The 12,540-nt window shown below is 42.5% G+C and overlaps 1 protein-coding gene and 1 non-coding gene across 3 annotated transcripts; one reads left to right on the forward strand and one right to left on the reverse strand.

Moving 5' to 3' along the window:
• The first annotated feature begins 1,908 nt into the window (after nucleotides 1–1,908).
• Nucleotides 1,909–12,382, forward strand: CLN5 (CLN5 intracellular trafficking protein). Of its 2 annotated transcripts, none has more exons than XM_068526771.1 (4): nucleotides 1,909–2,144; nucleotides 5,124–5,289; nucleotides 5,840–6,065; nucleotides 10,474–12,382. In XM_068526771.1, the coding sequence occupies exons 1-4, from the start codon at nucleotides 1,954–1,956 to the stop codon at nucleotides 10,521–10,523; spliced, it is 633 nt and encodes a 210-aa protein (XP_068382872.1). In that variant the 5' UTR covers nucleotides 1,909–1,953; the 3' UTR covers nucleotides 10,524–12,382. The 2 variants fall into 2 exon arrangements, with proteins under 2 accessions (XP_068382872.1, XP_068382871.1); XM_068526770.1 differs by lacking the exon at nucleotides 10,474–12,382 and adding an exon at nucleotides 8,330–9,172.
• On the reverse strand, nucleotides 3,620–3,691 carry TRNAA-UGC (transfer RNA alanine (anticodon UGC)). The gene has a single exon. It is a non-coding gene; the product is annotated as a tRNA-Ala (tRNA).
• Nucleotides 12,383–12,540: the final 158 nt, after the last annotated feature.

A 12,540-nucleotide genomic window follows, 5' to 3' on the forward strand; every position in this document is an offset into this window, starting at 1 on the left:
CTAACCAAGGTGGATCTGAAGCTTGGTTTTGTAGCTCTGGGAAATCCTGAGCAGGATAGAAAGTTCCACTGTGGCCCCCTAGTGTCTGGTCTCCTTATTTGTAAAATCTATAATGTTTCTTCCGAGAGCTGCTTCTTTTAGCTTTAAGCCATGCTCAAGTGTGGGCCCACTCAGAATCCTGCAGGTGCCCTTCAGATCAAGCAGCACCTGTCCGCTGTCACCGCTAGGATGAGGTTCCCTCTCATCTTGGGCGGGTCTTTGGAGAAGCCAGCTTAGGTTTGGTGATTTTGAACTGGGTGGTGGTATACGGAGGACTAGGGTTGGAGCCATCTAAATGATTAGGTAAGTGAGGGTTAAAATGAAGCCGTGCCTGAACCTCCCCAGAATCCCCAACCTGCTGCAGCAAGTGGGCAAAGGCGTGTGTGCGTGTGTGCGTAGAGGGGAACAATTCTCATCAACCCTCAGAAGGCCTGGCAGGCGTGGGGAAGTCAATGACGCTCCCACCCCTCACCGTGTCCTCACCCCCGACCCCCCGCCCACCGGCTCACAACAGTCCCCTCCAGCCATTGCAGTCACCCTGCTCATTCCAACATACTTACAAATACTATGCTGGTTCACTCATGTTGTGGGTGACGTGAAAGCGTTGGAAAGCCCTGGTCTGAGTCCTGCAGGCCGCCCTCTTGTGAAACGAGTGACTGTTAAGTGACCATAAGTGACTATAAATGATTATAAGTGTCTTTAATGCACTATTTATTTACTTATTTTTGGCCGCATTGGGTCTTCGTTGCTGCGCGCAGGCTTTCTCTAGTTGCAGCGAGGGGGGCTTCTCATTGTGGTGGCTTCTCTTGTTGCGGAGCACCGGCTCTAGGCACGCGGGCTTCAGTAGTTGTGGCATGTGGGCTCAGTAGTTGTGGCTCACGGGCCCTAGAACGCAGGCTCAGTAGCTGTGACACACGGGCTTAGTTGCTCCGCAGCATGTGGGATCTTCCCGGACCAGGGCTCGAACCCGTGTTCCCTGCATTGGCAGGCGGATTCTTAACCACTGCGTCACCAGGGAAGTCCCTAATGCACTATTTATAGACATACGTCAACCTCTGTCTATGAGAGCAGGGCAGGCCATGAGTGCCTCATCAGAAGCAGGGCAGCTGATCCCATTGTTTTCTTGAGGTGGTTGAAGGTCAAAAAAGACAGAGTAATTCAGAATCTCCTTCGCAACTGAAGCGGTAGATCCAACAAGGATGAACATGGTGGGGGGGGGGGGGCGGGCGGGGGAGGTGGGTGGATGTGAGCTACTTGTTAGTGTGGCCACTGTCATCACAGGCTTAGTCAGGTGAGGACCAGCACTCCCCCATCATTGTCTTCCTCACTGCACTCACCTCCCCCATATATTCTCCTTCACTCAAATGTCTGTTGTCTCCTAGGCTGGGCCCTGAGGGATGAGGTAAGAGTTCCGTGCTAGAGAATCCAAAAGAGACCAAAGCTGCACTTTCTGTTTGCTTGTGGTGACTGTAGTTGGGGGGAGGTCAGCAGAAGCTCCAAAGAAGCGGTGACCTTTAAACTGAGACGTGAGGCCACAAGAACTCGGCATTAAGAGAGAAGAAGAAGGCCCACGGCCCGTCTGGGCTGCGCGGGGGAGCTGGACCAAAGCGCCTTCCGGGTCGGCCAAGTCCAGGGGCCGCCCGCGCTCGGGGCACCGGGCAGGAGAGGAGACGGGGCCGCGCGGAGACCCTGCGCCTCGCCCTTTGGTGCTCCAGGCGGCGTCGGGAGCCGAGGGGGTCACCGAGTCGCCGGGCCGGGACCGAGTCGCCAGGCCGGGCGCGGCGGGCAGGGGGCGGAGCCGCCGGCGGACGGTCGCCCGGGTTCGCTTGAGGGCGTGGCTCTGCGCATGCTCGGCTCGCCGGCCCTCCGCCGTGGCGGGGCGCGGGAGGCGCCGCAAGCAGCGGGAACTGCCTCATGGCGCAGGCGGGGAGAGTTAGTCCCGGGGCCTGGGGTCGGCGGGGCGCGGGCGCGGATGCGGCTCCGGTCTGCGCGTCTTGGTGCTGGGCGTCCGCGCTGCTCTGGCTGGCGGCGGCGGCGGCGGCGGCGGCGGCGGCAGCGGCGGCGGCGACCGGCCCCTCCCGGCGCCAGTGGCCGGTGCCCTACAAGTGAGTGCACGGGCGCGGCAGAAGTTCGCTGGGCAAAGGCGGGGGGGCGGGGGGGGATTGTTTCCCGGTCGCGCAGTTGTGCGGGGGCGGCGCTCGGCGACCCTGAGGGCGCGGCGTTGAATGAAGTAGAGAGCTGCAGAGTCGCGGCTGTTTGCTGCGCGCCGCCCTGGGGTCACCTCCTCCCGGGACCCTTGAGCCAGTTACGAGGTGACCTAGACTCAGGGCTGCCCCGAATCGTGGATGAAAAAGGAGTAATGTTATTTCGTCGCGTGACTGTCGGATACAAGTCGCTGACACTTTGAATAGTTTGGGGAGACCTTCAATATCGCATTTATTACCGTGTCATGCATGCCCTGTCATTAGTTATCTTGAGTGCATAACATTTGCACGTCCAGTGTCCAGTTTACCCAGCTTGCCTGGGTTTGCCTGGGACTTCCCGTTTTTAGCACTAGAAGTCCGGCGACCCGGGAATCCCCTCGCCCCCTCGGTTGGCGACCTCGTTTGTCCACTGTCTTCAGCCTGGAGGTAGGACGCTGGTCATAAGCTGAGGACGCGGAGACTGCAGATATGCGAAGCATATTTGAGCCTTTGAACTAGAAGAGTATTTACATGGCCTAATTATCAGAGATGGCTAAGCAGAGAGAAAGAAAGAAAACATGGTGTTAACATCAGGCAATGGAAGGGCCAGCAGCTTTTGAAAATGCACAACTATTTTGGATGACAAAATGGTGAGTTGGGAGACAGGATAACCTAGGGGTCGCGAGTGAGTTCTGGGCTCCGACCACTGCGGATCAAGTCAGGCTCCACCATCACTAGCTGTGTGATCTCGGGAAAGTTGCTCAGTATCTCAGTGTCCACATGTCCTGAGTCAAAAAGTAGGAACAGTAGTTACTTCAGGTTTGTTGGGGGGATTAAATCTAGTAAATGCTAGCCAGCTATTTTCAAACCTGAATACAGTATTGGTGTATTCTGCTCACTAAATGGCTCGCAGTACTTCCTTGTTTTGCTTTATATACATGAAAAGAGAAATTTGAGTTTGAAGCTGGTTTTCTTGAAGGTGTTAATAAAATGTTCAAAAGAAGTAAAAATTTAATATTCAATAGAACAAGGAAGAGATTGGAAATTCAAAACTACTTGATTTAAGGACAAGGTATTGACTATGACTTCTTACGTTTCTTTACAAGTTTGAAGTGTTAAGCACATGCCTTCATCTACTCCCCATCACAAAATTTTAACTTTATTAAGTTCACACTTAAATCATACTTTTGAAATTACCTTTGACCTAAAATAGATTTTGCTGTGGGTAAGTGAAACCTATATGTAGTTACCCATTTGCTTAAACCAGGTAAGCACCTATAAAACAGTTAAGTATATCCAAGACTCGTAAGCTTTTAGGAGGGTTGTCAATATTTTTGTCTAAATAAAGATTTTTTTTTTTTTTTTTTGGCTGCACCGCCGGTCTTGCAGGATCTTAGTTCCCTGACCAGGGATTGAACCCAGGCCAAGGCAGTGCAAGTACCGAATCCTAACCACTAGACCACCAGGGAACTCCCTAAATCAAGATTTTAACTCTTTAAATTAGAATTGACATTTTTGTTGATGTGTTAGGATTGTAAAACAATAGATTGGGCTAGAACCTGAGGGAATCTAGGATTCTTAGAGGATAGATAGAGGCAGCTGCTTTCTCTCTTTCATCTTTCTCTCCAGTGGAAGGTGTCCTTTAATTGATCTCCCTCCCGGGCTCAGCCTCCCCAGCTGTGGCACTCTAGAGGGTGCCCTTCACATTTTCCAGACATACCTCTCGTTTTATTGCACTTCTCAGATACCGCATTTTTTACCAACTGAAGATGTGTGGCAACCTTGTGTGGTCAGATGGTAGTTAGCATTTTTTAGCAGTAAAGTATTTTTTAATTGAGGTACATACGTTACTTTTTTTAAGACATAATACTATTGCATGCTGTATAGACCATGGTGTGATGTAAACATAACTTTTAGATGCACTGGGAAACTAAAAAGCTCGGGTGACTCCCTTCCCTTTACAGCGTCATCCGACGTATTGTGGTGGTCTGGAAGTGACCCACGCTGTCTCCGAGGTGCACCTGAATTAGGGCGAAGTGACAGTCCCTGCCTCCCTCTCCTCTCACCGCTGCTGCCTTGAAGCCTGAACTCCAGTCTTCCTTACCCACTTGAGACTCTTCCAGCGTGTCATGCTTGTCTTAGAGTATTTAGTGTTTTGTTTCCTTTTCTGTACTGACTTCCTAAAGTATTTTAAAAACCTAGGCCAGGCCTTCATCTCTTCCTTTGCCTCCTTACCCCCAGCCATCCCGCAGCAGGTAAAAATGATTTCTCCCTCTTTTGCACCCTCAGGACTTTGTGTATTTCTTCGTAAGCACTCACCGTGCTGCGTTTCATCACTTGTTTAATGTCTCACCAGCCCCCATCCAGAGCTCCTTGAGGGGAGGAACAGCATTTTACGTTTTGTTTCCCTCCTTTCTAGTATAGTCGTAGATCCTCAATAATATTGGTTGAAGGGGATGTTGGCTAATCCTTAAGAAAATAGAAAATATGTTCTATTTAATTATGATTATCTTTGAATAATCTTAACATATGGATTGTTTGGGAAGTTAAATATCATTTGAAAGTTATTCCTTTATTCAGTAAATATCTGTCTACTAAATAAGATGTGGAGCTATAAACATTTTCACATGTGGTCCCTGTCTTCGGAATTCTCACAATGGGAGCAGGGAACCAGGGAGCATGCAATTATCAGTGCTTTTAATGTATCATTTGCTATTAAAGACATCATTGGAGTTTGTTCACAGGATAACATATAAAATGTATATTTATACACTGTGGGCTGAGCTTTGGGTGTTTTTTCTAAAAATGTGATTGACAGTGAAATTAAAATCTGGATTCTACGATGTGCAAGAACCAAATTTCTGTAAGAATCTAAGTTGATGATTTTTTTTTCTTTGTTAGACGCTTTTCCTTCCGTCCGGAACCAGATCCTTACTGTCAAGCTAAATACACTTTCTGTCCCACTGGCTCCCCTATCCCAGTGATGAAGGATGATGATGTCATTGAAGTCTTTCGATTACAAGCCCCAGTGTGGGAATTTAAATACGGAGACCTCCTGGGACACTTGGTAAGGCTGCATCTTGATCTTATAGCTGGTTAATTAAGTGATTTGATTAAGTGGATTTGAGGGAATAATCTCTATTTAGTCACTAGTTTTAGATTATGTTTATTGGTGTTCCTCTTAGCGAATTTTAAATAAGTAGTCCAAAAACAAAATCAGGTTTTATGATCCTGACAATAATCAATGCAATTGCTTTAATCCATTTTAATATTATGAATCCAAATGCAATTCCTGTACCCAGATCCTGGAAAGAAAGAAAGGAGGAGGCCCAGAGCAAGGGGCAAGGCAGGTGGGAATCACTTCTTCACGTCCAGTTCCTATTTTGCACACTTTTCCTAGGTTAGGTCACCCATTTGAGCCTCTCATCACCTGAGAGGTACACAGACTTCCTTCCTGAGTCTGGGGCATGGAGGCTTCTCGACGTGAGAATAGCAACAGGGAAGGGGAATAACTGGTCTACTCTATATGCAGTTGTGGTATCGCACTTTCTCCCATCTGGCTCCTGAACCAGTGGTTACTTCACAAATGCTTTGATACATGTATGATCTTTACACAGAAAATTATGCACGATGCCATTGGATTCAGGAGTATTTTAACTGAAAAGAACTACACAATGGAATGGTATGAACTTTTCCAGCTTGGAAACTGCACATTTCCCCATCTCCGACCTGAAATGAATGCCCCTTTCTGGTGTAATCAAGGAGCTGCCTGCTTTTTTGAAGGAATTGATGATATTCACTGGAAGGAAAATGGGACGTTAGTTCTAGTAGCAACCATATCAGGTAAGTTTCAAAAATATGGCAGCATTTGATGATTGCATCTATATCCAAAAATGACAGAAATTACTTTCATTGAGGCCTCTCAGTAATGGTCTGCTCTTCAGAGGTCAACTTATAAAATACACTTCTGGAATCACTAACCTTTGACCCAAACTATTACTCATGCAAAACTTCACCTTATTTACAGATTATCTTTCCTATTTTCATCATAAAAATAAATGATATAAAGCTGTACAATTAAATTGGACTTTCTAAATAAAATAATAGAGGTAAATCTCTATTTTAGAGGTGACCACCAGTTTGTTCTCTGTATCTGTGGGTCTGTTTTGTTTTTTCATTTGTTTTATTTTTTAGATTCTACATACCATATGAAATCATATGGTAATTTGCCTTTCTCTGTCTGACCTACTAAACATAATATCCTCTAGGTCCATCCATGTTGTCACAAATGGCAAGGTTTCATTCTTTTTTATGGCTGAATAATATTCCATTGTATATACATGCCATATTTTCCTTATTCATTCATCCCTCGATGGAAACTTGGGTAATTTCCATGTCTTGGCTATCGTAAATAATGCTGCAGTAAACTTAGGGGTGCTTATATCTTTTCAAGTTAGTGTTTTCTCTTCCTTTGGATAAATGCCCAGGAGTGGAATTGCTGGATCATATGGTAGTTCTATGTTTAATTTTTTGAGGAACCTCCATACTGTTTTCCATAGTGGCTGCACCAATTTACATTCCCATCAATAGTGCACGAGGGTTCCCTTTTCTCCACACCCTCACCAACACTTGTTATTTGGTGTCTTTTTGATGATGGCCATTCTGACAGGTGTGAGGTAATATCTCATTGTGGTTTTGATTTGCAGAATTGGTGTCTTTTAAATGTAATCTGGGAATCTTTTAATTATATATCATGCTGTTTTCTATTTTTCTTCCTATTTTCTAATTGATGTGCCCCAAACCATCCAACAATATAAAAGTCCATTTCTCTTTTAGCAATGCTCAGTATGATAAATAGCTATCCTTCTTTCATTCCAGGCCAGTTCACATCTCTCCTTTCTCCATTCCCACCTACCTCATTATCTGCAAAATCTTCCTTCTGACATCAAAGTATGATCATATGAACAAGTGATCACTATTTTCTGTAGAAGAGTTTGCAATATGCTGGTACTTAAATCCTTTAAGTTATCCATCTGCCTTGTGATTAATCCTGTTTGTTGACCTTTTTTCACATTACAGAATAGGGTTTTGAAGCATTCTTATCTCTTCATTACAAGCAGTGGCTTTTCAAAGTTGAAGAACACTAAGAACAGTATCCCCAGCTCTAAGGAAACAGGATTTATATTATTTCACCATTTTAATACCATAAAATTGATAAAAGCAGCCGCTCTGTTCATTCTGTAGGGCTTGAAGTACTGATTTTATGGACTCAAGTTGGAGTAACCTAAGAAAGATTCACACACAGTGACAAAGTGAAATGTTGGGGCCATGCTGTTCTAGGCCCAGATGTGGTTGTAACCATGCAGAGTACAGTATTCTGTTAACATTTGGAGAGAGTCCTCTGGTCTGGTACAAGGTGGTAGGAGAGAGTGTTAGCCATCCTGGAGTCTGTATAATCCATGAACTTGGTCAAAAACATTTCCAGTTTAGTTGATTCACCGGAAGAATTTGTGTAGTGGGTAGAAAGGTTGTAAGCAGTAGCCACAAGTACAGGGAGCAAAGGGAGATACCAGATATTCGGGGTGAATGGGGCACGGTGCTTCCTTCTCAAGTAGCTGTTCCTCAGGCAGCCATTCATGCCTTGCTTTGCACAGAAAAGCTTCGTGCTTCACCCTCCTCAGTTCTTCTTACACTGTCTCTGCTTCATTCACTTTTTCCTCTTCCACAATTTTTCCCTTGCTTCTTTTTTCTCTTTTGCCTCTGAATCCAAGATTTGTTGAGTGGAGTAGAGAAAGAGGGCTTCGGCACATGTATAATTTAGCTTTTGACTGTAGCCTAAATGATTATAGAATCTGTATGTAAGACTTCTCTTTACACACCTATTATATCTAATGTTTAGTTCAGAAATACCTTGTGCCTTGAAAAATGGAACAGAAATTGGCTGAGCTTGGATTCCTTTTGTGAGATGCAGGTTTGGAAATTCAAAAACTGTTGTTTAATCATGTAGTCATGGCCTTGATCTGGTTAGAGCATTTTACTTAAAACTAACATGATTAGCTTTGATGTTCACATAGTGTTTTTTGTTTTTTTTGTTTGTTTTTAACTAGGAGACATATTTAACAAAATGGCAAAGTGGGTAAAACAGGACAATGAAACTGGGATTTATTATGAGACATGGACGGTCCAAGCCAGCTCAGAAAAAGGGGCAGAGACATGGTTTGAATCCTACGACTGTTCTAAATTTGTGTTAAGGACATATAAGAAGTTGGCTGAACTTGGAGCAGACTTCAAGAAGATAGAAACCAACTATACAAGAATATTTCTTTACAGTGGAGAACCTACTTACTTGGGAAATGAAACATCTGTTTTTGGGCCAGCAGGAAACAAGACTCTTGCTTTAGCCATAAAAAGATTTTATTACCCTTTCAAACCACATTTGTCAACTAAAGAGTTTCTTTTGAGTCTCTTGCAAATTTTTGATGCCGTGATTATACACAGACAGTTCTATTTGTTTTATAATTTTGAATATTGGTTTTTACCTATGAAATTCCCTTTTATTAAAATAACATATGAAGAAATCCCTTTACCTAACAGAAACAGAACACTCTCTGGTTTATAAAACCTTAATTCTACTGCTTTTTTTTTCTACCAGCACATCAGTTTTTCAGGGGGTGGTTTTACATGTGTGGATTTCTTAGACCTTTCTTCCTTGGGACAGAAAGGTAAAATACACATGGGCAGAATTGCTGCATAATAATATCTCAGGAATTTTTTTGGAAAGAAGCTGAAAACTCTGATTGTGTTGGCCAAAGTGAACCCATTAGGTGATCTTGATTTCAATCTCCAAGGCTTTGTTAATATGGAGAATTATCTTTGGACTCCTCAGAATGTGAAATTGTGGATATGGTGTGCCAAAACTTTAAAAATAAATACTGTCAGTGACATTGTCATGGTGGGAGGTTTTTGCAGATATGGTAGTTACACTTTCTCATTTAGGTACTTTGATAGTTTTGACTGACTTTCCAGCCTTTGTAACTTCTAGAGCCAGTCCTAGTAGTTTGATTTTGTTCTGTTCACTTAACCTTAAAGAGTAATTTGGACACCACAGCTGGACTGGTCGTGCTTCCAGATGTGGTAAAATCAGTGATAAAGAGCACAAGTTTCTGGCTAGCATTTTAGAACTAGCCAGTAACTGGCATTTTGTGATTTAAGCAACTTATCATTTCCAAACCTTAGTTTCCTTATCTCGAAAATGATTCATCTGTCATGATTGTTGTAAAGATTGAAGCCATGTATAGTTTGGCCTAGTAAGGTCACAATAAGTGGTAACTATAACGATTAATCAAAGAACAAACTGCCATCATTGATCTTGCCTAATGTGGTTTACATGCCAACCTTTCCTGCTTTTGTAGTAATCACCTAGACTTTGAGCTGGCAGCATAGTGCTTCTGCGGTTCTTCACACATATGGAACATGGAAGTATCTGACTGCAGGTACATCTGGGTGAACAGGCACCCTCTAACTAACTCCTTCACTGCTTCACACAGTCCCTCCGCCGCCCACTAAAGCTGCCAGCAGTGGAAGAAGGTACACTTCCCAGAGAGAGGGCAGGTTTTTGTCAAGGATCTCCAAGTAGCCGTGCTTCCATTAGGGCCATCAAACAAGGTTTCAAGGTCCTTTAAGTGTCTGTTAACTGAACACCTTGTTTCTATTCATGGAAAAAATACCAGTCAGGAAAATGATGAGGCAGAGATCAGAGAAAACAGTCTGTATTTAATATGTAAATGTACCAATTCTATTCAGTTTCTGCCCACATTTGAGTGCTTCCTAAGAGGTTAGTACATTGAGTTCTCATAAAAAGCTTAAGCGTAGGTACTCATTACGTGATTCAAATGAGTAAATTGAGACTTAGAAAGGTTACGTGACCTTTCCACAGCTACCCACCTAGTGGTAAATGGAGCCTCATTTTGAACCAGGTTCTGCTGACTGAATGGGAGGCACTGAATGGGATGCACCATCAAGCAAGTTTTTCAGCGCTGCTCAAAGTGTGGTCCTTAGACCAGTGCCTGGACCGTAAGTTACTAACAAACACCGTATGTTCTGGTCTGTGAGGAGGTACTCTTAAAGCAACTTGTTGGACTAATTTTGTTTCTGTTGAATCTGATTAAAAAAAAAAAAAAAAACGGGGGCTTGTACTTTACTTTTATTTCATTTGTCTAGGAATTTATTATTGTCTTCTTCAAAACTATAGGCACTAAAACGCAGTCTAAAAATAAAAACCCCGCCCTTCAGCACAGATAGCTTAAGAAGAACTGCACCATTATGATGACGCCTGCTGCACGGAGGACGTCTCACCCTCGAGCACAGGGAGAACTGGCTTTCACTGCCTACAGTTTAGCCTTGTCTACTCACGTTAATAGCGCCAATCAATCATTCCGGATTACTTTAGCCTCTTTAACCTGCTAGTTGTCTTCAAAATATGTCACAAGAAAACTTGGATCTTTGCACTAGCACCATCTAGTGGCTAAAATCGGGCAATGCCAACCTCTACGGATTCTCAGGAAAATTGCTCTGAAAAAACAGTGTTTGGGATTTCCAGAACTGCATTGGGGTAACAAGCAGAAACTCCTATGCCAAGTTTGTATTAACTGTCAATCACAGAACTTGGTTCCACGGCAACGACAAATGAGGACATCGTACATGGAACTTGAATATTAAAGCAAGAATCTACTAGTTACATTAAAAAGCATTCATGATTTTCCACTGCTCCTAAGAATACTGGTAAGTGAAGAAATTCTACTGAGAATTTGACATATAGACTCAGGATACTATAACAAACAGTGTGTAGCATTCGTATAAGTAGGTACTTACTAAGAATTTATCAAACCTATCAACTATACTTACAAGTTGAAGTAGGGCTTTGAAGCAGAGATGATTCAGGAAAAAGCTTTTAAAATGGTAGCTGGAAAACCAAAACACAAGCCAGGCAGGAATTTGCCAATTAAATTTTGCAGTCCTTTGAACTTCTATATAACTAACTTAAATGTGATTTCTGTTTTTCTCGTTAAGTTGTAAATGTATAAAATTTCCTCTACGAGAAACCATTAGTTGAAGTCTAAGTTATATTAGGGCTTTAGAATAATCTTATTAATAACTTATTAATTCTGGCTCCATATTAGGTAAGTATACCCACAGTGTGTCATCATTTGTAGGTACAGGAAAATAGGCAAAAGGTGAAAATAACTCTTAAACTGTAAATATTTGGAACCCTCAATCAATACTGGCTCCTTATTAGAAATCAGAAAAATAAACAAAAGTCTTAGGAAGTCTCATCCAGTTTTATAATCTGCTCTGGTGACACTTAACGAATTCTCTAGGAGTGTATTTATTTCCTTTAAGACGACTTTTTTTTTTTTAAAGAAATTGTTGGTATGTTACAGAAACAGCAACGTTCCCAAACCCCACACACGCTTTTCCCCCTCACAGCAAATCAGTTGGCCAAAGTTTGTTTCCAGCATCTTCCTCATATTTACCCTTTATTGTCCAAATAGCATCCTGCTCCTTAAACCTACATTTTCTCTCCCCTATTTAAAACAAGATAGCATGTTAATCATATATTCTTTTACTGGACTGATTGATTATTCTAAGGATAAGCTCTTAATTCACTTTGGAGTAAAAGGCTTTGTGTTCTTTTTTATGTATCATATGATATGTCCTTTTTTTAAAAGGAAAGTTGGGTATCAGCAAGTAGATAAAATTTTTCTGGCTGCTTGGTAACATTTAAAAACCAGCCCCACAGATAAACTGAGCTGGAATCTGTGCAAAGATTGTGCCCAGCTGTGTATGGGGTAGAGATTACAGCTTATTAAAGGACCTAGTTCAGGCCTGGGCCGCCTTCATACCAACCCTTCCCTTCTATCCTAAGCTTTTCCATAAATATAAAAAATTCTCCTTTGATTGCAGTAAATTGACCTAATCTTTAGTCATGCCTTTTTACCGATAATATTGTTAATAAAATAGCCCAGATTAAGATTACCAAGGTAAACTGAAGTTATTTTGTGGAAGCTGGAGATGAAAATAATTTCAATAGTTTAAAAACTATTCTGATTGTATGGATTTATATAAAGGTGTTTCTCTCTAAAAATGCTAGCTGGTTTCAAGGATCCTGACTAAGAATTCTATTTCTAAACAATCTGTTTTTTAAATTCTTATTCTAAATGCCTAATCTTGTATCTTCAAAAAAGCCACTCTATCATAAATATTTAATATTAAACATTACATCCATCAGATATGGATTTGAAACTAAAACCATAAATCT

This window comes from Eschrichtius robustus, chromosome 18 (assembly GCF_028021215.1).
Source record: "Eschrichtius robustus isolate mEscRob2 chromosome 18, mEscRob2.pri, whole genome shotgun sequence".
NCBI classification, from domain to species: domain Eukaryota; kingdom Metazoa; phylum Chordata; class Mammalia; order Artiodactyla; family Eschrichtiidae; genus Eschrichtius; species Eschrichtius robustus.

What these genes read in the sequence shown, in the direction of transcription:
- CLN5 (XM_068526770.1), top strand. Translation starts at nt 1,954, where the DNA reads ATGGCGCAGGCGGGGAGAGTTAGTCCCGGGGCCTGGGGTCGGCGGGGC. An exon ending in CAGTGGCCGGTGCCCTACAA is followed by an intron (nt 2,145 to 5,123) that starts GTGAGTGCACGG and finishes TTTCTTTGTTAG; the next exon opens with ACGCTTTTCCTTCCGTCCGG. An exon ending in GAGACCTCCTGGGACACTTG is followed by an intron (nt 5,290 to 5,839) that starts GTAAGGCTGCAT and finishes ATCTTTACACAG; the next exon opens with AAAATTATGCACGATGCCAT.